Source organism: Microcaecilia unicolor, chromosome 11, assembly GCF_901765095.1.
Source record: "Microcaecilia unicolor chromosome 11, aMicUni1.1, whole genome shotgun sequence".
Classification (NCBI taxonomy): domain Eukaryota; kingdom Metazoa; phylum Chordata; class Amphibia; order Gymnophiona; family Siphonopidae; genus Microcaecilia; species Microcaecilia unicolor.
Window position 1 is genome coordinate 86,674,329 of NC_044041.1, and position 25,515 is coordinate 86,699,843.

At 43.8% G+C, this 25,515-nt stretch overlaps 1 protein-coding gene across 1 annotated transcript in view; it reads right to left on the reverse strand.

Annotated features, from left to right (window-relative positions):
• PTPRS (protein tyrosine phosphatase receptor type S) overlaps window positions 1–25,515 on the reverse strand; it is a 307,849-nt gene that overhangs the window by 23,157 nt on the left and 259,177 nt on the right. Inside the window, 6 exon segments of the mRNA XM_030218889.1 lie at window positions 5,849–5,972; window positions 14,639–14,736; window positions 18,662–18,709; window positions 19,589–19,646; window positions 19,648–19,705; window positions 23,002–23,162. Of these exon segments, the coding sequence (XP_030074749.1) occupies window positions 5,849–5,972; window positions 14,639–14,736; window positions 18,662–18,709; window positions 19,589–19,646; window positions 19,648–19,705; window positions 23,002–23,162 (547 nt within the window).

Genomic DNA, 25,515 nt, shown 5'->3' on the forward strand with positions numbered 1-25,515 from the left:
TGCGGAAGGTGATTAGCTTCAGTCACTAGAATCTCTGGTCCCATCTTCCTTTGCTTCTTTCTTGGTGAGACTATTTCTGACTGCATTCCAAAAATAAGATCTCTGAGTTCTCTAGGAAGAAGGTCCTCCTATTATAACGATATCCTGATTTTTCTGAAGTTTGTATACACCATAGCTCTATTCCCAAATCCCTGGTACAATTACTGGACACATGGTTTGTCTGACATCTGCACCAAGAGCTCAGTGCTTAATGTTTACATCTAGGCAGGAAGGTCTGCAAAGGAACCGTTTGTACAGAGATGTCAGTGTGGAAATTCTGCACCAAACCTTTCTGCACTTAAGTCTTGGGAGTGGAGGGTTGTGCTGAAATGCTTATCTGCCTGTCTACACTGAGGGTTTGGCACTGTTGATATGAAGCGAGTTTAACACTGGTTGGTTTCCCATAGCACAACTCTCTTTCTTCAGAGTTTTGGCACAGATGTACAGCGCCAACCTTTCAGCATTGCTCTGAAGAATGTTCAAGATTTTGCCAAGCCTCGTTCTTCCAAAACCACAATTGAATTAGAAAAGCAACTACATGCTGGGGCTGCATCATATTCCCTAGAGCAGGAGAAGGTTGCAGTCGGTAATCTGGCTGTCCTTTTCTTCTTTGCTTCAGAAGTTCTGCCAGTTCTAGCATCCTAATAGGGTCATTGACGGCATCCTGGCCACAGCTACACTTTTCCCTGTTTTGCATTAGGCCAAGGCAAAGTTGGCATACGTCATGGTTGTCTTTTATGCCTGTTTTCCTATTTCAGGTAGTGCACGTCTTAACATTAGGATTGTCCTTTGACAACTTTAATAGCAGATTGCCCAAGTCAAACAAGGGAAAAAATAGACTTTTTTTTTTTTTTTTTCAAAACATAGAAGATAAATATTTCTTTTTCTTTTGTGTTTCTTCATTAGATGTCTCGCCCCTGCAATAGCTATGTGGACACATCCGTTTGGTAGAGTGGGAAAAGATAAAAGGTAACTTTGAGGTAATTTGAAAATTGCCCATGAATACAAAGGAGCCCTGTTTCTTGCACCTGTTTCTGTGGGCAAAAATTTCCTGGAAAAAGCATGCATAAATTTGAAACTGCTTTATTGCTTTAATTGAAAGGCGGTCTGTAAATTAAGTCTGTAAATAAACATAAACATACAAATGTCTATCTATGCATATTGTTTCCCTACACCACCCTTGGACGTATTTCCCTTTATACCAGCTAAAAATGCATGCTGTGTGCAAGTCCATGCTTACTTTTAGCTGGACATAAGAGCACAACTTTCAGACAGGCCAAGTTAGCTGGGTAAATGGCTTTCAGAACTGCTCTCAGTGAGAACAAGAATTTATTTTTTATTTGTTACATTTGTATCCCACATTTTCCCAACTATTTGTAGGCTCAAAGTGACTTACATAGTACCGAAGAGGCCTTTGCAGGCTCCGGTGTGAACAAATACAGGGTGATGTTGTGGTAAGATCAAGTTCATGTGGCACAGCCACATTTGGGAATCGGAGAACGGAACAGTTGTGTTATGTCATCATCCCTTTACTTCTGCTTTGGAGATAACATGGATGGGGTAGAAAATTCTAGCTAATGAAGCTCCTTAGAATCTACTTGAAAAGACAGGTACAAATCAAGGTAAGGTATATACAAAAACTAGCACATATGAGTTTATCTTGTTGGGCAGACTGGATGGACCGTGCAGGTCTTTTTCTGCCGTCATCTACTATGTTACTGTGTTACTTCACTCAGCAGTTCCTTCACTGTACAGAAAAAAAAAAAAGTTGGCCAGAGCTGCATTTTCACAAGCCACTGTACAGTGGAGGAAGCTGGACCAAGACTATATCAGCGAGAGTGAAGCTGAGAGCTGCATACTTTAATCAAAGCCCTGGCAGTAGCATAGTTCTGTCTATCACAGCAGGAAATTCAGGAAATGGTTTAGGGAAATGACCTAATCAAATTAAGTTTTTTTTATTTCTAATTAGCATTTTACTTATGAGGAAATTTATTGTATTTTCTCCATTGTCTCATTCCCTGGAGTTCTGACTGAGATGATGTTCTGTTATTTAGGGATCTACAGAAATTAGAGCTTTGTCTGAACTGCTGCATCAAAAATTCTGAGACAGGAGCCACTCGAATGAGGTTCATCAATGTATTGGTCTTATCCTTACTGCACTTACCCCTTTCTGAATTTCCCTCTACCTAAAGTTTTATGGTTGGAATTTGTCTTATTGCTGTCCATCAAGAGTGCTTCTGAATAAATATGTATAATAATAATTCACATCAGTACATGAAAATTACTTTAATAATAGTCTGAATTGGACGGTGAGATTCTGGTTTTGCTGTTGTGTTTGCTATTTGTTGCAATAAAGTGTTGAAATTAAAAAAATAAATAAATAAATAAATAAAAAGCCAGGAGAAATAGAAGCACAATAGGCAACGATAAGGAACATAAGTACATAAGTAATGCCACACTGGGAAAAGACCAAGGGTCCATCGAGCCCAGCATCCTGTCTATAATTTATTATTTATTTATTTGTTGCATTTGTACACCACATTTTCTCACCTATTTGCAGGCTCAATGTGGCTTACATAGTACCGTCAAAGGCGTTTGCCCAGTTGGTGGATAACAAATAGAAAGTTGTATAGTGATCGTATGAGGGCAACAAATCTTTTTGTTAGGAATAAAAGTAAAAGAAAAAAAAAAAGAAAATTACTTTTAAAGGAAAGCAAAGGCAAAAATGAACTTATTAAATTGTAATGAAATCAAGAATCATTGAGCCAGGTGCATGTGTTTAACAGTTTATTTAACAGATCATCCTTGTTGATGCTCCTGTAGCATCTGCCAAAGAAGCTCTACCTTATGAGACCAGAGAAGGCAACTCTGCTGCATGCTGCTGCCCAAGAAGTAGCTTTGTAATGCGTCAAAATACTGCTGCATGGCTGCTTCTGTAGAAAGAGGTTATGACCATGTAAACCCCTTTTGAGGTTTCTGTATTTGCTTCCTGTACAGGATCAGATCAGGTTCAAACTCTTTAGTTAGTCAGTGAATGGGTTAGGTCCAGAATACCTAAGAGAGAACTTGCTTCCGTATGTACCAGCAAGATGTCTGAGGTCATTTTTTGTTACAGTTTCCCCAAAAGGGTGAGGTTGCAGGTTATGCAATGAACCGTGTGCCTACGTAGCCTCCACTGCAGAGTAGGTCTATACCTCTGGAACTCTAGCAGGAGAGAACGCCTGAGATAATGGGAGCATGCCGAGGGGTGGCTAATTAGTCAGGCATTTGATTTTTTAATGGAAGAGAGTCATAGAAGGGAATTTTATCACTATGAGTTTAGAATGGAGTCTGGGTTACTGGATATGGGGTGGGGATGACAAATGGCTTTATAAATTTTTTTTTACATGTCCTTCCCCTTGTTATATGTAGAGAGGTATGTACTACTACTACTACTTAACATTTCTAGAGCGCTACTAGTGTTACGCAGCGCTGTACAGTTTAACAAAGGACAGTCCCTGCTCAAAAGAGCTTACAATCTAAAATGCGAAATGTCAAGTGTCAAGTGGGGGCAGTCTAGATTTCTGAATAGAGGTATGGTGGTTAGCCTTGTTATATGTAGAGAGGTATGTAATTATGTAGAATTTAGTTGTGTATAATCTTATAAAGATTAATAACTGGCCTATAATGATATAGTACTAGGGACCCCTTTTACCAAGCTGTGGTACAAGGCGGGCCCTGCTGTGGCACTGGCAGGAGGATTTGCCGCATGCCAAGGCTCCCTTTTATCACAGTGGGTAAAAGATTGTTTTCAACAAAAAGAAGAAAAAAAAAGAAAAAGAAATAGCCATGCGTTAATCACAGGGAATGGCAAACGGCCATTTCTGGGGGGGGGGGGGGGGGGGCAGAGAGAAGCCCTTACTACCACCTATTTAGATGACGGTATGGGCTCCTGCGTTAGCCTGGTGGTAACCGGGCAGTACGCCGTGCTGCTTGATTAACATCGGGTAAACCCCGGCACTACAAAATGTTTTTAAAAATATTTTTGTTGCACCGGAAATGTGTGCACTGGGGGTAGGAACTACATCTAGGCTCCTGTGGTAGTCCTGATTTGGCGCATGATGCCGCGGTAACTTATTACAAATAGAAAGCGGTTCAAGATTAAATATGCATTGCCTTATAGTGGCTTTTTGGGCTACCTGACATGGTATTTTAAGAACGCTCTCCTGTGATAACCCTCAGGGGCATGAAAGATTCATTAAATATGTCACCATCTCCGGGAAAAGGTGAGTGCAGTAGCAAATCCAAAATGTTGAGAGTGGCCAATTATTTTCATGTCATTGGGTCCATAAGCAGTCTGTAAAAGTTACGTTTGCATTTTTGTAACTTTTTTATTTTTCACATAACAGTACGGAGTTTGAACTGTTGTATTATAAATTATTGGCACTAGCACCCACAATCCAGCCCCCCTCCCTGCATCCACACTCCAATCACCTTTGTTTATGGCACCACCCCCTGCACACTACAGCCCCTTACTTCCAAGCCTCAGTGGGCCCTCCCTGGGCCTACCTTGAGAAGCCCTGGTGGTCTAGTGGCCTCTTCGGGGGCAGGAAAGAGCCCTACTCTTTCCTGCCCGCTGTCACTGCTCTGCTCAGAACTGCTGCTTCTTCATAATGGTTGCTGAGATTTCCTGTGTCAGTCTCATAGGTCTCGTCAGTCTCGCAAGGCTGCTGCAGAAAGTCTCAGCAGCCATTCTGAAGAAGTGGCAGTGCCGGGCAGGAAAAAGTGGGGTTCTTTCCTGCCCCCCCAAAGAGGCCACTATACCACCAAGATTCGTTAAGGTAGGTCTGGGAAGGTGCTGAAGCTTGTGTCAGGGCAGGCCAGCCAGCTATCTATCCCCATTACTGCGTGAGTACCACAGTTTTGGTCCCTATTCCCGAGGCAATATGGCATGACAGTGTACCGTTATCATGTTGTTACCATCAGAATTCAAAATATTTCACCAATTCTGCAGTACAGTGGTGTGGTAGCTGTGTTAGTCCACTTTTAAAGGTAATAAATATAAATAGAAATAAATCAAAACATAGAAAAAACAATAAGATACCTTTTTTTATTGGACTAATTTAATACATTTTTTGATTACCTTTTGAAGGTAGCCCTTCTTCATCAGATCAGAAATAAGCAAATGCTGACAAATATCAGAACATATCAGCTCTCCCTGTTTCTCACTTAACCCACCCCACCCTCTTCCTGTGAGACTGTCGTTGGAATGCTTTTGTGTTTCACTTATATATTCTGATACTTGTCAACACTGGCCTTTTCTGATCTGAAGAAGGGTTACCTTCTAAAGCTAACTGAAAAATGTTTTAAGTTTATCCAATAAAAAAGGTAACATCTTATTTTCTTTTCTATATTTTGATTTATTTCTATTTACTACCCATTACTGCAGTAATTACCGCGGAAACGGTTACCGTGTCACTCTCTAGTAGTTGGCCATCCAAGTTTACCTGTAATGAAGGTTCTCAGGGGAATGCAGACACACTTTTCCCACCCTCCATTCCCCAGTCTCGAAAGCTACCATATACTGTGATATGGACTGAGGAGAAGTGGAAGGAGTCAGGAGCATCAGCATGAGCTCAGGGACTTAAACATTTCCTAAGCTAGTGGAGACACATGTGGATCCATCTGGAGGATTTCACCATCAAATGTGGCTGCATTCTCCTGCTGTCTACAGAGAACCTCTGTTACAGGTAAGCTTTCTCAATGAGCCCATGGGCTTCCCTGAAAAATAGTATGATGGTGATTTAAAAAAAAAAAAAAAAATAGTTACCTTCAATTGGCAGAAGAATTACACGGGAGTGGTCATAGGCAATCACGTTGGCATAGCGGTTCTTGGGTTTGTTCACTTCCAAGTTCGAGTGCTCCCATGTGAACTGCTGGCCAGGATCGATGGACTGAAAGAACACAAAAGAGCATGAGTAGTAAACCTTGATCACTGAAACATCGCTACACTTGAATTTCACTTTAGTAGTTCCCTGCAATTCGTTCTGTACAATTCGTTTTGTAGCTGAGGCAATGAGGATTAAGTGACCTCTCCAAGATCATGAGGTCTGTCTGTGAAAGAAGCAGGATTTGAACCAGGGCCATGGAATTGGAGTTGGAATCGTAAGCAATTTTTGGTGGAGTCAGTAAAAATGTATTGACTCCGACTCCAGCTTCAAAATAAAATCTTACAACATTTTAACATATGGTAAATTTATCCTGTTAGAGTTAAATATTGTTTTCAGGTTCTTTGTTTCAACTTTATATAAATATATTTTGTGGTCTATTAGTCCTAATTTTGTACATAAAGAAATATCTTACATTTCTATAATTAATTACATTTTCTTAGATTTGCTATACACACTAGAAGGAGTTGGCATCAGACAGTAGAAAAACAGAGGAGTCAGTTGGCACATAGACTCTACAGCTATGTCTATATCCTTTCAAAGTGCCAAAAAGCTACCATTTTCTTTTACTTCTTCCATTTGTGAAGAGTTTTTCATATTTAAAACTTTATAAATTTATATCTGAGACATACTGTTCGTAAATCTCACGCTTTGAGATAATCCACCCTTGACATCTCTGGTTTGTACTCAGAACCAGTGCAAGGCTAGTAGTCATCTAGGCAAACCTTCATCCTTAGACCTCCTTCAATTGACTTTCAGGCCCTTAGCCTGATACTCAACAACCATGATCATCACATAATAAGAGTAGGTGCTGATTGTTCTTTGAGTTTGTATACTGGTCAAGATATGCTGTTTTGCTTTCACTGCCCCCAAGAAGCTGTCATACTAGGTGACCATCTAGTCTTGCAACCACCAAGTCTGGGCAAGCTTTCTTTGTCCAACGAAGCAAACAGGAACAACAACAAAAAAAACAACAGCAACCCCTATGTATATTCCTATATATGTATATATATTCTTTATTGATATATATACATACATTTAATTGTTTTTGAACTGACATAAGTAGTATTCTAATTTATACATGTATGTTCACTGATCTCTTATGCATGTTCTTTTATTATTATTTATTCGCTTATTGGATTCCTTTTGTGTTTTTAGTGTATGTGACTCCTGAAGAAGGCGGCCTTCCACCAAAACATGGCCCTGTGTTGGGTCTCAACTACGAGGTGCTTTGCTAATAAATATTGTTATATTTACAATTTGTGTTTTAGAAGTCTTTTGTGCTTGCCAGTCTTCTTTGTACTAGAAACAACAGAGGTAAAAAAAAAAAAGTCTTGCCCAGCTTCCCTAGTTCTCAGCCTGCTCCAGTGCTGCGTATGTCTAGTAGCACTATAGAAATGATAAGCTGCTAAGTTGTCCATTTTCAGGAAGGAGTCTTTCTGGCCAGTCCTGTTTTTGACCTTACACCACATTCAGTGTGCTTTTTGGAGCCCTTGATTCTACCCATTGAAATCAGTGCTGCAGGTCCATAATACACCAGGATAAGGTTGTCAGAAATCCAAAACTGACCTAAAGTCTCTCTCCAGGAACTGGGTAACTTTAACCATTAAGACACTCCATTCGAAATGTGGGCTTATTTACTCTGCATGCTCACTCACAAACTATTTCTGCTGGTTTGTTCATATCTAGGATCTGTACTTTTCCCTGCTACTTCTGGAGAAGTGAAATGTGGGAAGAAGAGCTTGAATAAAGGTCTGTGGGGTGGAGGGAAGGGGTGGCGAATTTCACCCGGTGGGGGGGGGGGGGGGGGGGGGGGAGGCATAAATGTATGTTTGCCTAGGGCTCAATTTAGTGTTAATCTGGTCCTAGGTATGCCTCTGTTCTCTACAGGTACAAGTGTGTACACAGCGGCATTTATGTGCATTAATTTTACCTGCATATACTCTAGACAAGTTTGTAATAAGCTATTTCCTCAGACAAACCTCTGTTCTATGCACTTAAATGTTAAGATTACTCCCCTATATTTCCTACATAGACATTGCTACTCCATATTGGGCCAAAGATGATGGTAAAATACTGAAGACAGAGGATGGAGAGTTCCTTCAAAGAAAATTGGCCATCCAAGCTTTCTATCTGGGCAGTGGGGCTGCTCTCTATTTTATCAATTCAGCTTTTCATTCTGTCTCATCGGAGCAGCGATCTGTACCCCACGCAGGGTCACAAACTGTCTACCCTCCCTATTCTCCCCAAGCTTTCAAGGTAAAATTATGTATCATACCTGATAATTTCTTTCCATTAATCATAGCTGATCAATCCATAGACTGGTGGGTTGTGTCCATCTACCAGCAGGTGGAGATAGAGAGCAAAGCTTTTGCCTCCCTGTATGTGGTCATGTGCTGCCGGAAACTCCTCAGTATGTCGATATCAAAGCTCCATCCGCAGGACTCAGAGAGAATTACACCCACCAAGGGACACTCTGCCCAGCTCACCACCGCCGAGACGGGGGAGGGGAATTAACCCAGCTCATCCCCACACAAGTGGGGGAGGGGAATCCGTCCCAGCTCATCCCGCGGAGCGGGGGAGGGACACCACCCCACCGATGCGGGGGGATCTGGCTTATCCTGCAACCGCAACCGCGGGAGGAGCTGACTGACCCTAACACCGCCGAAGCGGGAGGGGTACAAAGCTGCCCTACAGCCGCACGAAGCGGGAGGGAGCGCTGGCAGAATTTATGTCTCAATCCAGCCCCATAAAACGGAGGGGAGAGGAATGCAGCAGCTCACTGTAACACAAACTCGTCTCAACTCTTGAAGAACCCAATTGAAAAAACTTGAACACAAAGTCCTCCTGAACAGGAACTGAAGACTAAACTTGAACCTGAAATGCAACCAGAATATAAACAGTACAGATATCTGGGAGGGGCTATGGATTGATCAGCTATGATTAATGGAAAGAAAATTATCAGGTAGATACATAATTTTACCTTCCATATCATCATGCTGATCAATCCATAGACTGGTGGGATGTACCGAAGCAGTACTCACCCAGGGTGGGACATAGAAATCCCTGACCGCAAACACTGAAGCTCCAAACCGGGCCTCCGCCCGAGCAGCCACAGTCAAGCGGTAATGCCTGGAGAAGGTATGGGCCGATGCCCAAGTTGCCGCCTTGCAAATCTCTTCCAAGGAGACGGACCCGGCCTCTGCCATCGAGGCCGCCTGAGCTCTAGTGGAGTGAGCCTTCAGCTGGATAGGCGGCACCTTCCCCGCGGCCACATACGCCGCTGCAATTGGCTTCCTTGACCCATCTTGCCACTGTAGGCTTAGCAGCCTGCAGACCCTTATGAGGACCTGCAAACAGGACAAACAGATGATCCGATTTCCGGAAATCATTGGTCACTTCCAAGTATCTGATGATGACTCGTCTCACATCCAGATATTTGAGAGCAGAGTATTCCTCTGGGTAGTCCTCCCTACGAAAGGAAGGGAGACAGAGCTGCTGATTCACATGGAAGCGAGAAACAATCTTGGGCAGGAAGGAAGGCACTGTGCGAATAGTCACTCCTGCCTCAGTGAACTGCAGAAAAGGCTCTCGACATGAGAGTGCCTGGAGCTCGGAAACTCTTCTGGCTGAAGTGATAGCCACCAAAAAGACTGCTTTCAACGTCAGGTCTTTCAGAGATGCCCTCGCCAAGGGTTCAAAAGGCGGCTTCTGCAAGGCTCTTAGCACCAGGTTGAGATTCCACGCAGGCACCACTGAGCGCAGAGGAGGGCGCAGGTGATTAACTCCCTTGAGAAAACGTACCACATCTGGCTGCGAAGCCAGGGAAGCACCCTTCAGGCGGCCCCTGAAGCAAGCCAGAGCCGCTACCTGGACTTTAAGGGAACTGAGCAACAGGCCTTTCTCCAGACCTTCTTGCAGGAACGCCAGCACTGAAGAAATTGAAGCAGTGAAGGGAGAAAGTGAGCCTGCTTCACACCATGCTGCAAAGGTACGCCAAACCCTGGCGTAAGCAGTAGAAGTAGAGCGCTTCCTTGCTCTCAGCATAGTGGCGATGACTTTGTCTGAGAAGCCCTTCTTCCTCAGACGCTGCCGCTCAATAGCCAGGCCGTAAGACCAAAGGGGGAGGGATCCTCCATCACCACGGGACCCTGATGCAACAGGCCCTGCTCCACTGGCAGCCGCAGAGGGTCGTCCACTGAGAGCCTGATCAAGTCCGCATACCAGGGACGTCTGGGCCAGTCCGGACCCACCAGGATTATCCGGCCCGGATGCTTTGCCACCCGGTCTAGCACCCTGCCCAACATGGGCCAGGGCGGGAACACATAGAGAAGCTCTTGTGTCGGCCACTGTTGGAGAAGAGCATCTACTCCCAGAGATCGAGGGTCCCGTCCTCTGCTGAAAAAGCGCGGCACTTGGCAATTGGCCGATGACGCCATCAGATCTAGGCTCGGCTGGCCCCAGCACTTCGTGATGTCCAAGAACGCCTGAGCCGATAACTGCCACTCTCCGGGATCCAAGGTATGGCGACTGAGAAAGTCCGCCTTGACATTCATGACTCCGGCAATGTGGGCCGCTGACAGCTGTTCCAGGTTCGCTTCCGCCCACTGGCATAGATTCATGGCTTCCTTGGCTAGAGGGGCACTCTTGGTACCTCCCTGGCGGTTGACATAGGCCACAGCCGTGGCATTGTCCGACAGGACCCGTACTGGCTTCAACGCCAGTACCGGGAGGAACTCCAAAAGCGCCAACCGAATGGCTCTGAGTTCCAGGAGGTTGATAGACCACTTTGCCTCATGCAGGAGACCAGAGCCCCTGCGCTGTCCTTCCCATGCAGTGGGCTCCCAGCCCGTCAAAGAGGCATCCGTCGTGACGACAATCCATCCGGGGTCACCAGAGGCATCCCTGCAGACAACTTGTCTGTCTTCAGCCACCAGCTCAGCGCCTTGCGCACTGCTGGGTCCAAGGGAAGGCGCACAGCATAATCCTCCGACACCGGAGTCCAGCGCTGCAGCAGAGAGTGTTGTAGTGGTCTCATATGAGCCCTGGCCCAGGGCACTACTTCCATCGTGGCCGTCATAGAGCCCAACAGCTGCACATAGTCCCAAGCCCGAAGCGGAGAGGCTACTAGGAACTGGTCCACCTGAGCCTGAAGTTTGACAATCCGATTGTCTGGCAGGAACACTCTGCCCACTTGGGTGTCGAATCGAACTCCCAGATACTCCAGGGACTGAGTCGGGCGCAGCTGGCTTTTCTCCCAGTTGATGATCCACCCCAGGGAGCTCAAAAGAGCAATCACCCGGTCCACAGCCTTGCCGCACTCTGCATAAGAGGGGGCTCGGATCAACCAGTCGTCCAGATAAGGATGGACTTGTACTCCTTCCTTTCGCAGGAAGGCCGCGATGGACCACCATTACTTTGGAGAAGGTCCGCGGAGCAGTAGCCAACCCGAATGGGAGGGCTCTGAACTGGAAGTGTCGGCCCCAGGACTGCAAACGCAGTAAGCGTTGATGAGGAGGCCAGATGGAATATGCAAGTACGCTTCCTGATGTCCAAGGATTGCCAGGAACTCCCCTGCCTTCACTGCGCTATAACAGAGCGGAGAGTCTCCATGCGAAAGTGCCGAACTTTCAAGGCCCGATTGACCCCTTTGAGGTTGAGGATAGGCCATACAGAACCTCCTTTCTTTGGTACCACAAAGTAAATGGAGTAACGTCCCTTGCCAAGCTGATTTTCTGGCACCGGAACGACCGCACCCAGCGGATCAGATTGTCCAAGGTTCTGCTGCACTGCCACAGCTTTGACCGGGAGACTTGCAGGGAGAGAGTACAAACCCGTCTCTAAGGGTCGGCAGAACTCTAGCTTGTAGCCGTCTCTGATGACTTCCAGCACCCAAGCGTCTGAAGTTACCCTGGTCCACTCGCCCAGAAACGAGGACAGGCATCCTCCAATCTGCACTGGGCCATGGACAAGGACCCCGTCATTGGGTACGAGACCCTGGGGAGGACCGGAGGGCGCACCTCCGGGATGGCGGTCTCTGCGAAAGGAATGCTGCTTGGGGGAGAAGTTCCTCTTGAAGGAAGAGGGGGCAGAGGAGCCTGACTTGCCCGGGCGGTACCGACGGGCTTCCTGAAACCGTCCTCTGGAGTTACCGGTGCGAGCACTGGCCCGAGCCCTGACCTCTGGTAACCTCTTGCCCTTAGACGTGCCGAGATTGGTCACAATTTTGTCCAGCTCGACCCCAAAGAGCAGCTTGCCTTTAAAAGGCAAACTTAGCCAGGCGGGACCTAGAGGCGTTGGTCAGCAGACCAATGTTTCAGCCAAAGCCAGCGCCGCGCAGAGATTGTCTGAGCCATACCTTTAGCCGAGGCTCTCAAGACATCATACAGTAAGTCTGCCAAATAAGCCAAGCCCGATTCCAGGGCCGGCCAATCAAGCCCTCAAGGAAGGATCCGAGGGGGAAGCCCGCTGCACAATTCGTCAGGCACGCCCCTGGCCACATAGGAGCCGCAAACTGAGGCCTGCAAACTTAAGGCAGCCGCCTCAAAGGACGGACCTTAAGGCCGCCTCCAATCTTCGGTCTTGGGCGTCCTTTAGGGCCATGCCACCTTCCCACCGGCAACGCCGTTTTCTTAGTCACCGCAGTGATTAAAGAATCCACGGTAGGCCAAAGAAAGGCCTCACGTTCACTTTCAGGCAAAGGATAGAGGCGGGACATAGCCCTAGCCACTTTGAGGCTCGCTTCCGGGACATCTCATTGAGCCGAAATTAAGGTGTGCATGGCATCATGCACGTGGAAGGTTCTAGGCGGGCGCTTCTTCCCCAGCATAATGGCGGAGCCAACAGGGGCTGAGGGAGAGACGTCCTCTGGAGAGGAAATCTTCAAAATGCTCATGGCCTGCACTAACAGGTTGGGCAAATCCTCTGAGCGAAAGATCGCGCTGCAGAGGGGTCATCCGCTCCATCCGAGCGGGAATCCGTCTCCTCCAAGGAATCCCCACAGGACCGTTGGGAGATACTCAGATATGCTGCCCTCATCTACATCAGAGGAGAACAGAGTCCTCTAAGCCCTGGGAATCCACCCGAGGGCCGTTTTACTTCCGGGGGCCTCAACCCCTTTGTCGGACAAGGGAGAAGGGGCAGCGTTTTGCATAAGGAAGGCCTGATGCAGCAGCAAACAAACTCAGGGGAGAAACCCCCCAGACTGTGTATTTCAGCAGCCTGGGCCACAGCCCTAGACGCACCCTCAACCGGCGCTCGCAAGGAGCGGGGGAGAAACATGCTGCGCATTCCAGATGGCGTCTGGCGCGACACTCCGCGAAGGAGCCGCGCGGGAAGAACGGCGCTTAACTTTAGCCGCTTTTTTTGCCGTCGCCCAAATCAAGGGCGGCCATGGCATGAACGTCTCCCAGCTCAAGGGCGGCCCAAGAAGAAGCCGTCCGAGCACGTGAATGTATTTAGATATATCTGTAAATCACGTCTAACTTTAGGTGTAGTTTACAGAATATGCTTAGTGTGTTTTCCTTCGGCGCTGGTTTTTTGAGTTGACATATATAAAATTAGGCTCTTTCCCCCAGATTCTATATAGCGTGTCTAGAGATCCGTGTCAAAATCGGTGCAAATTTTATAACAATGTGTGTAACTTCACAAGCTAATGAGTGCTGATAAAAGCACTTAAACAATAATGAGCACTAATTGGCACTGATTAGAATTTACACCTACAACTCGGTAAGCGTATTCTGTAATGATGTGCGCCAAACTTCTAACACACGCAGGGAAAAAGGGGTGTGGTTATAGGCAGGAAAATGGGCGTTTCATGGGCGTCCTGAAATGTATGCACATAGTTATAGAATATGGCCCAGTGTGCCCAAATCTTAATGCCGGGATTTAGGCACTGAAATATCAACTAAGCATATTCTATATACCATGCCTAAATCTAGGCACCGACTACAGAATACGTTTAGTCGGCACTGATTTCAGTGACAGTTTTTTAGGCTACATATATAAGTACATAAGTAATTGCCATACTGGAAAAGACCAACGGTCCATCGAGCCCAGCTCCTGTCCCCGACAGCGGCCAATCCAGGTCAAGCACACCTGGCAAGCTACCCAAACATACAAACATTTTGTACAAGTTATTTCCAAAATTGTGGATTTGTCCCAAGTCCATTTAGTAGCGGTCTATGGACTTGTCCTTAGGAAACCATCCAAACCCCTTTTTAAACTCTGTCAAGCTAACCACCTTAACTACGTTCTCCGGCACAACAAATTCCAGAGTTTAATTATGCGTTGGGTGAAGAAATATTTTCTCCTATTTGTTTTAAATTTATTACACTGTAGTTTCAACGCATGCCCCCTAGTCCTAGTATTTTTGGAAGCGTGAACAGACGCTTCACATCCACCTGTTCCACTCCACTCATTTTTTATATACCTCTATCATGTCTCCCCATTTATGTGCTAAGTTAACTGGGCACCAGTGTGTGAATATTGGCTGATGCCCGGTTAACTTCTGGGTGACTGCCGAGGCCTGGATATTCAATGCTAATGTTCCCGGCATTGAATACCTGGGTCAGTTCAGCCACTTACAGTCATGGGCTGAATATCGGGCAAAGTGTGTATACCTCTTCTGTTGGCCTATTCTGAATTTTTAGTACAATCATATTTTTGCTTACCTCATATTCCTGAGATAATTTTAGGTTATCATTTGCTTTAAGGTGTTCTGTGTGATCAGCCAGTTCTGCGATGGGAATTGGTGGGTGACTGAGCATACCTAGAGGAAAGAAACATCGTGCAAAGTCTGAATAATCAAAAACCTTTTTCTATTGTTCGAAATACATATAAATAAAAGAAGAAGTCTTTGAATGTGAGATCTGCAATGAAAGGACTGAGGTTAGAAGAAAAGTAGGAAGCCAGGGCTCGAAATTATATCCTGAAAGGGTTAAAAAAAGCAAATGAACTCACGCCTGTCCCCAGAATGGCCCCATTTATCAGCAATCATTAAAACAAACCACTAGGTTCCCGAGTCACGTTACATACTGAAAATGATTACGAAAGTAAAATCAGAATAGAGAAACCTGAGGTGAGGGTGGATTTCCTTCATGGATTCTAAAAGATTGATGGGACAGATACATGGAAAACACACAGCCAGTTGGGAGATACTTCATTGGGCATCTTGTTTTCTCATATTGCCAGTCCCAATATCTCCACTGCAACCATATAATGAGGGGCCCTCAAACCTAATGCCCTAATTTTTGGTCAGGGGTGGGCAGCACAACAGTAGGGTGTTCCACTGGAACCTCTTGCAGACATTCCCATAGATTTAGGGAAATAATGAAAGCTCAGTGCTCTGTTACCTCTGTTTTCACAACAAAGGCAATGGGTATGTTGTATGGAAGATCACAAGGTTCCTTTCATCACCAAGAGAATGACCGGCACGTGTCCCACTCCTAAATTATTTGTTGTCATGGGGATAACTCCTCTAGCATTGCGAGATTACCATACCAGACAGAATTCACCTCCCCAAATTTCTGAACAGTAAGCTGTTAGCCAATAATGGGGGGAAAAATTCAAATACAGACTGATAGGCAGCCATGCACCAAGAGCACATTCCATCAGGCTGAGGAATTTTCAAGGATAACATTCACCTTTTGGTGTGCTTTATTTGATGGGAACAAATTGTTTAATCACCAATGGTGCAGTAACTGACAGTGGGTTCTTCAGCTGAAAATGTAACGGCTTTTTATCAGTGATGGGATTCTTGATTTGGGTGTGGGGCATGGCCTATATTTCTGTCTACAATATAAACCCCCAAGATATCTAAGCTTAGTATTTATTGTGCAGGAGGGAAAGGCAATCTTTGTAATGCATTTGCTGTGGGAGAAACAGAGATGGAGATGCTTCACTTTGGCTTAACAGGAATAAGGATGGACAGGAACAAAAATCTACGTTTTGTAGACTACAAGCTGGGGCTGTCTGAACAAGATTCTGGCAGCTGCATGAAAGCTGAGAATAGGATTTGAAATACATAATAATAATCTGGGGTTATGCATTTTTCATTTCTACCAGGAACATTTTAAGAACTACAAGGAGCTAGTTTACATTAAGTAGCTTGGTGATATAGGCTCAGAAGCATCAGAGTTTTAAAGTAATTTCTGCAGCTAAAGTGGTGCTTTACCCATGGTAATAGGCTTTTACAAAACTCTTCACCCTACGTGTGGGTAAAGTAACAGGCATAATGCCAGTATGAGCAGTAGGTCGTAGGTTGTGGAGGCATGGCCAAAGGTGTATTTCGGGTGGTATTTTCAATTATGTACACACTTTCAGATTTTCAAAGGTAAATGCAAGTCTTGCCTCAGAAAACGTTTGCACGGCAAACGGTCAATGAAATGGGTAATGTTTCTGGGGTATTTTCGGATTCCACACAGTAAAAAGAATGTGCATACTTCTTGCTGTGGAGAGTTATAAGCTGATCTGTCAGCATTATTATTTACCCTTAGCTACTGAGATAATGATAAGGAAGAAGATGGTGAGTTGAACTCTACAGAGTTGTTCTGATGAACTGCTACAGTGCCAGGAATGAAAAGAGATGGTTGCCATGGAGAATTTCGAGCCCCGTTGTGGTTATGTGATAAGCAGTGGTAGTAGCAGTAGCAGCGGCGGCAGGGACTGTAGCGTGGTTGTTCATTCTGAATACCCAGCACAGTGATGACAAGCAAGCATGACATCAGTTTTACAGCACACTATCTGGAACACTCTCAGCCAGGGAAGCCCATCTTAGCGCATGAGGATTCACATCCATTCCATGGCCAAAAGATTGCATTTCTTTGGAGAATTTGTGTCATTGGAAAACAAGTCCTGCCTTAACAACTCCTCTTTCTACTTTGAGTTAATCATAAAGCAAAGGCTGGGGGGGAGTGACGTACAACTCAGGTGAGATAGTGATGTGCAGGTAGTAATCTAGATATTCAGTTTTGCCAGCACTGTATACTAGAGAATGACACAGGGAGGGACAGGCAGGGACAGATTCCTGAGGAGACAGGTACAAACTTTATCCCTATGTCATTCTCTACTGTATACCTCTGCAGGCATCATGAGCAGTGACAGCCAAGATCCTTTTGTCTTATCTCTATATATGAGTAAACGATGCAGCAGTAGCGCACTCAGCTGAAGCAGTATCAGTCCAATTACAATAAGAGATGCCATTTTCAGCGAGTAATCTTTCACTCATGATAGAGAAGTTGCAGAGCTATAGGTAATGTTTCCATGAATACCGATTCCCTAGCCCAGACTAATGCCCTTCCTTATCTCAGCCCCAAGGATTAAGCATGCCGGATGTATCTTCCCAGATCAGGTAATGGAGTAAATGGAGTTCTCTTAAACTAAACTAACTGAATTGAAAGTAACCATTGAAACATAAATACTATATCCATGTTCTGGAGGTGCATCTCAAACTTACCACAGCTCTCACTGATCCCCTGCTTAACACAAAGGTTTGTATATGGACAAGGAAATTATCATCTCTATCTGATTTTGAATATCTCGTCTATAAATTTGGACTATCCTTACTGTATTTTATGCAATGGGCATTGGTGCTCTAAGGCCCTCTAGGCTGTCTTTTTTTTTTTAAACTGCATTTCACAGAGGTGAAATTAATTTGATTTTTGCTCTACATGTTTAATGGAAAGCTTTATAACTGTTAACTGTTGTAATCCAGACTACTACAAACAGACTTGCTTACAGTGTTTTTCCTTTCTAAAATTAACAAGTAAATCTACACTTCTTCCAACCTCCAACCTTTGAGTGTGTTTAGGACAGAAGTTTTAACCCATGTTCTCCATTCCTAAGTTAGGCCAGCTTTTATACTGATCTGGAACTATATGGTTTTATTTTTAGGCTAAACTGTCAGCTAGAAAGTGCTGAACACATGGGGTAATCTATAAACCAGTGGTGCCACAGTGTAGACACCCACACCATTTTTATGTATACCACACATGGTAAAATCAGAGGTCGGTGTTCTTGGAAACATGCACCCTTTTCTGACTGACGTAGTTAAATGTACATAAATGCAAATACATATCCACTGTGGCAAACCGTGTGAGCTAAGAGCCATCTCTAATGCAGTGAGAGCCCTAAAGCACCACACCCACCAGCATCACCTGAGTTACAAGAAAAACAGTTTGACCTGTGTGGCAAAGGGCATTACCAAGATTCACAGGCCTCTCAGTAACATGCACTAATAATGCATAGCCAGGTTCAGAATTAGAAGTTGAGTAATTACTCTGAGCCTATTAGCAAATGGGGCAAGGGGAATTTGCTCGACTCTAAGCAATTTAGAATGCTGATGGCAAAGAGTAAAGGGGAAGATATTCCAGTCTGCATGATTTTTTTTAGGCCTCTGCTAGGGATTCAATTCCAGTGTTCTTGCTGCCATGTCTGTCTGAGGCAACATTACAAACCTCTGGGGACTTTTGTCCTGTCAAAATAATCCTCATTTCAAAAACTGTAAAACTGGTTAGGTGCAGTGAGACAATGGTGCGGGGAGGGGATGAGATGCCAGAAGCTCAAGGAACACAGAAAGACAGAAACCCAACCAAAAATAAATAAATAAAAAAACAAACAAAAGAAATAAACTGAAAAATAACAAAATCAAATGCTGAAAAATGAACCAACAGGAACGAAAACAGACAGGAACTAACTTTCAAAGCCAAACTCTGGGTCACTGAGGGGGCTGCTCAGACCAGAATCTGCAAAGAACAGTAAAAATAAAGAAATAAAAAATACAACAACGTTCTTTTTGTAGGTTTTCATGATAATAAAATTAAAAAACATAAATTTAAGAGGGAATGAAGTTATTTTCGTGGTCATTTGGAGGAGCAAGTGCAGGGGAAAAGACAGGCAATGTTGCTCTTCCATCTGCTACTGAAGAGAGAAAGTGCAAAAATTCGCACATTGTACAAATACAATGGTCTAACTGTAATCCAGTGATATTTTTATCACCCTCCAATAACAAGTTAGCTAAGGGGCTGTGTACAAATAGGTCAGATTATGTTCTCTAAATAGGTATTGCTTGGTTACTCTTAATTTACCTATCTAGGACAAACCCTTCTACTGTCCCCTCCCACACACACTTCCAGTTGTTTTCTCTCATTATGAAACTGGCAAATTTCTTGGTTGTACAAAAGAAGTGCTACCTGGGAATGGACTCATGATCAAACTACAATATATAATTCTTCTTTCAATAATGCTACAAAATATTATTTTCCTTTGCTATATATTACTGATTCATGTACCCATGAATATGTGTTAACAGTACGAGTGAAATAAAATATAAGATCCCTTCTCCATCCTTACCAAGGAAAGGAGCCTACCTTCTCACCTGTCACTCCTTGATTTGGGGAGCATACATGGTTCTGTATTCCTCTTCCTGCAGATGACTGACCAGATAGGGAAGGAGTTGGGGGAAGAAGAAAGAGAAATTATTAGGAAGGGAAGTGAGCGGGTGCAAGGGAACATAGTAGCAAATGGGAAGAGACTGCAGAAGCTGATTGGACCCAAGGGCGCGAGTGGTATACCTCTGATCTGTCAAAAAAGTGGCAACTACCATATTAGACAGCAACGGTTACCTGGTGTCTGAAAGTTGATGCGTCCTCATTTTCACACAGGGTCCATTGGATGGTGGGGAAGTGATCTCTGCATTGTTCAGCAACGCATTCGTTCTGTGGTCCAGAGTTCTCCGTTTGCTTTCAAAATGATGAGAAAAAGTACTTTACTTTGCCAAACCTGCTGCCTTCTATAGCCCCCCCCCCCCCCTTTGCCAGAACCAAACATCTGTGCCGTTACCCCAAATCCTCCAAATTCCATCGTGTCTGGCAATGTGGGACCTATATTCCCCTATCTTTATCTTAGGAGCCCTTTTATAAAGGGTTGCTGCATGGCAACCCGGAACTACCGCCGGCCCAACGCGGTGCTGGCGGTAGTTCCGCCTCCAGCATGCGCCATTTCCTGCCCTAGAGGAATAATGAAAAAATATTTCCGGCAGGGGATTACGGGCAGCGTGGTTACCGCCACCTCAGTCGGTGGTGGTTAAGTGCCACCCCCCTGAATGGCTGCGTAGCAAGTGCAAACTTACCGCATGGCCATTTTATTTCTGATTATTTTCTACCCACTGCAGTAAAAGCGGCCTGGTGTGCGACAAAATTGGCTGCTGCGCTAGCCAGGGCGTCTTTTGCCGCAGCTTAGTCAAAGGGTTCCTAAGTGAAAATGACCCCCTTTCTTATCAATACGTGACCCTTACATTTACATGACTAACCCCTGTTTTATGTGATAGCAATTTACAGTGCCATCATTACAAGTTAATGTTTTTGATTATATTCATTGTTTGATAGAGGACCAAATTCTATAAATAGCGCTAAAAAAATAATGCACTAAATGTAATTCTATAAACAGCACTGAAAGTTAGGTGCTGTTTATAGAATATGCTTGGGTTAAATCCTATAAGTAACGTCTAAAAATCGGCGATAATGTGACGCGCTTAGCTTGATTCTATAACGAGTATGCTTCCTTTATAGATTCACATTTAGCACTAAGGTAGGTGGCTGCAATTAGTTCTGCAATAAACAGGCCTAAATACTGGAACCTAAGTTAGACACACTTAGGCATGATTCTGTATCAACGCACATAAAATCCAGGAACGCTCTTAACCATGCCCCCAAATTGCTATGCATGACAGGATTTAGGCGCAACAGAATCAGACATGCATCTAATCCACATTATTACCAACTAGTGCTGATAATTGATTATCATCTCCCAATTATCAGCGCTAATTAGCTTGTTCAATTAAGTTGTGCACACTATACATTGAGCTTGCCATGAGTGGGAAAGCGCGGGGTACAAATGTAACAAAAATAAAAATAAAATAAATAAAATATAATCATTCTAAGCGTGTCTTTAATTGGCGCCAATTGTTCAGGTGCAATATATAGAATTTAGCCCTTAGCGCCTAACTTTAGATGCAAGGATTTACACCAAGTAAACCCTGGTGTCAATCCTTGCATGTAAATTAGGCACAGTTCCCCAAAGAATAATAGCGTGTATAAATTATAGAATAACAGCACGCATAGATTATAGGAAAGCCCCTGATCCACCCAAGACCCTCCCATGGCTGTGCCCCATTTTTGGAGCCAATTATAAGTGGATCCCCACGACTAAAATTGTGTGCATAAATTTCAATTAAAGCCAATTAGTGCTAATAATTATTAGCACCCATTTATCAGTGATAATTGGCTCATTATTCAATTAAATTGCACAAGTAAATTGGGAAACCCCCAAATTTGTACATGCAATTTTACAGTCCACCACACTAACTCCCTAGACCAGGGTTTCCCAAGTCCAGGCTTGGAGTACTCCTTGCCAGTTAGGTTTTCAAGACATCCAGAATGAATATGCAAGAACTTGATTTCCATACACTGCCTCCGTTATATGCAAATCTCTTTCATGCATAGTCATTGTGGATATCCTGAAAACTTGACTGGCAAGGAGTACTCCAGGACCGGACTTGGGAAACACTGAACTAGGCTACCCTTCAGACCCTTAAGAGAGCTGACTGCATGCAATTTTAAGCGCCATTTATAGAATTTGGGGGATATTGCATTGTGATCTGCCAAGGACAAAATGGATTGTTGAAACATAAATATTTTAGAGAAAAAAAGAAGCAGATATTATATTAACCAGGTTTATTTCTTAGGACCATATTCGAGACTTTTTCCAGAGGCACAGAATGGGAAAAAGTCCTTCCTGAATGGTGCTCAGACTCCAATTCCTAAATTATGAGGCCATCGCTGCAGAAATATATCTACCATGTAACCCTATTAACCGCTAAGTCTTTCAGTGAGAAAAAAAAAAAAAACCTGGTTTACCCAACAGTTTGTTTTTTTGTTAAAGACCCCATTCATTTAAGAGCCAGTTGTTCAAATGAGTTCCAGGTTGCCTCACCCTGATGATCCCTTGTAGCTACTTTATGACAGTGTTAGATTGGGAATTCTCAGTACAGTTCTGTCATGCCAGAAACTGTTATGTCTTTGCTACATTGGACACAATGTTCCCAAGATTTGTATTATATTCTTTTTAATACAGTTTGATCTGCTTTAGGACAAATTTTGGGAAAAGTTAATGCCACCATTGCTGTGACCATTCTGGAACCTTTCATCTGAAGAAGATTCTTTTGGCTCTAGGCAAAAGTTCTCTTTTCCATATGGAACAAGCAATACCAGCAATGCTAGAGAGAAGTGAAGGCAACATCAGACCTTCTACTTTGTGTTCTTACCTGTCTGGTTTGCTGTCCAGGATAGCAGTGAGAGAAAACAAAACACACGTTTTATAACAGTGAAGTAGCAAATAGGACTCAAAAGGAAACAAACATTGTTCCTGGGCTATACTAGTGTTAAACATTGAGAAAGTAGCTCAGGAAGAAGAGGTCAAATAAATGGAATTCTTGATCTGCCAGTTAATGCATGCACAACTTGCAATGACAAAGACTACTTGACACTCATATTAATTCTGTTCCCAAAGCTGTGCATGAAAGGAAGGAAGAGGTGTTTACTAGAGGCATGGACTAGGAATCAAGAGCTTTCTTATACTTGCTCTTGCCTTGGGAAAGTCCATTTTTATCTCTGTTCTTCAGTTTACTCAACTGTAATTTTAACACCATCCTTTCTATGCCACTTTCTATTCTGAAAGTTTAAAGAAAGCATTAAAACCAAGGGAGCCAGGCTTTCCACCCCAGAAGTGGTTCTCTGCATGCTTCCAAAGTATACCATTGTAAAGAATGGTAATTAGGATGAAAGATGCTGTTCTTTAATGCTAATGATACACTACACTTGAAAGTTGTCACCACACTCAACCTCTTCTGTTGGGTACTTCAAACAACTGCAAACTCGTCTGGATGTCCCCAAATGTGTCTGCCACATAAAGCACAAGTGGAAAACCTGCAGTTTAAGGACTCCAATGGGTAGCCATGACGCTTGTATAGATTTCTTACTTTTTATACAGCAGAATTGCGATGACAATACAGATGATGAACACCACAGCCAGCACTGGCCCAATGACCCATATTAGGCCCTCTTCTCCATCGATAATCGGTTGAGGGTCAGGGTCATCCAGCTGAATTGGGTCCGAGTATGGACTTGCAGCAAACATCTTCTAAGAAAAAAGGTAGGAAAATGTTATGTGACCCATCTGAAGAACCCTTACAGTCATTTGTTTATTACTTAATATCTATAATCTCTTGGTTCTTCATGCAGCTATGTTTCATCTATCGATTTTACTACCCATTTTCATCTCACAAGATGTGTTACAAATTGCCTCCATTTGTCTGCATCAATTTCCATGCCAGCTCAGAGTTTTCTATCATTACACAACAGAGGAAGGTCATCTCAGAAGCACCCTACTGTTAATGGCAGTTTGCCATTCCTATTGACTGTAAAGCATTTAATGTGGAGAATTCATTCCATGTGAAATTCCACATGTAAAATTGTTACCTAAATCAAGCAACACAGGGCCCCAGATACATTAGAGATCATATTGTTATTCCTTGCATGTCATGTATTTAACCAAAGCTGTACGTGCTGGGGAGTTTCATACAGTAGATGTTGTGGGGCAACATTCACACTGCTATCAAGTACTTTATATCCATGGGCATGTATCCAGCTTTTAAAGGGAAAATATGCACATACTTTCCTTTCAGAAACTGGCCAAGGTCCAAACCACCTATGGACTTTTGCTCCTGCCTTTAGTATGACTAAAATGTCAAAAGTGAATACAAAGAGATGTATTTTCAAAGCACTTAGACTTAGAAAATTACACAGTAATCTATGAAACTTGGTAAGTCTAAGTGCTTTAAAAATACGCCTGTATGCGTACATTGAAAACAGTGTCTATGGCTGTTAGCGTCCACTCCCACACAAAACATGCTCTCAGCAGTGTCTCCTCTCACTCCAGCTAGAAGTCTCAAGTTCTGGAACCCAGTGCTGCCTATTTACCTGGGTTTGAAAATTGTACTTCCTATGCAGATCCCTCCTCCACTCCCTAGAAGCTTATTTACAAGCAAAATCTAGCTTTATTATATCAGTGCAATGTCATGTTATTTTTATTGTAAATCACTTTGTTGTGAATTAGCAAAAGGTGGTATAGAACACCTCTTAAAGAAACTAAAGATTTGGAGGATGATTTCAGTTAGTTCTTGTTGAAAACTATTCCTTTCACAACAACTAAAGTATATATAGATACAAATGAAATAAAAGGGTGCCTAAGCAGGAGAAGCTTATAGATCCAATACGTTGCACCTGTTTTTGTAAAGGTAACACATGTATCTGGGTACCTTTATAAAACAGTCTACCTGAAAGCGCTCTCAAAAGGCAGGTGTAACTATGTATTTCTGCCGATGCATTAATGCCAATCCCACCCCTGCTCCACCACTGTCTGCCCCCCAAGCATGTCTACACATAAACCAACAAAGTAGGTGCTATGTCTTTTTCATGTTATTTTTCTCCATTAACAAGCAGGTTGTATGCAAACACACAAGCGGTGGTGTCATTCAGATGGTGCCGGAAAGGATACATTCTCCTGAGCCCAAAATAACCTAGATTTTACTGGACACGTGCAGGTATTTCCATGTACTTCAATTTCTATCAACCTTTGGGCTTGACAAGACACAAATATTTGTTTCCTTGTCATTAAATTCCACCTCAGTTGTGCTAAGGCCATGAGTACTACTGATTGCAGCAACCGTGGTGCGCGCTGCCTGGTGCCTCACCACAGCCTGGCTGCCTGCCTGCACTGCGCCCGCAAGTCTTCTTGGGCTAAAATGTAGAGCAACTGCGCCTTAGCAGAGTACCTACAATGATCAGGTAAGACCACGGATCTTCCATGGCAACCACCAGAATCCTCTCCATCCCTCCTGGTGAGCTCATCAACCACCAAGGGGATAGCACAGTGCTCTTTAAAGCACCTACGGGTAAGCAGCCTGACACAGGAAACCCCAAAATGGCAGCAGTGGCTGCTGTTGTTATCTTGGTCTTACCTCCAAATTTCATCATGTCATCCGTATAGAGTGGCACTCCACTAGAACAAGCCCCGTGCTAATTCTCCACACTATATACTGTAAATTCTAGTTATTAGTAATTAGGTCTCAATGTGCTAAAATAACATGAGTCCACATTGATAACTAGTACACCCCTGAATGGTAGTCCTTGTTGATAATTACGCCCCTAAGGGGGGAAGATATCAATGTGAGCTACCACTAACAAATTATATTTTACCACTAACTCGTGCTATTGTAGCACAGGTCCCAATTTATGCAGTAAAATCTAATTACTAAGAAGCCGGGTTGACAGTGAAATAGCCTAACAACCCAAGTATTTAAACATAAGCTAAAATTAAACCCCTAACAAATGAAAGGTATGATACTTAGTGGAAAGATCCATCCACAACCAATCTCTCTAGTAACAATTGCAGGTTCGTTTGTTATGTTAGTCCCTATCTTGAAAATTTTAGG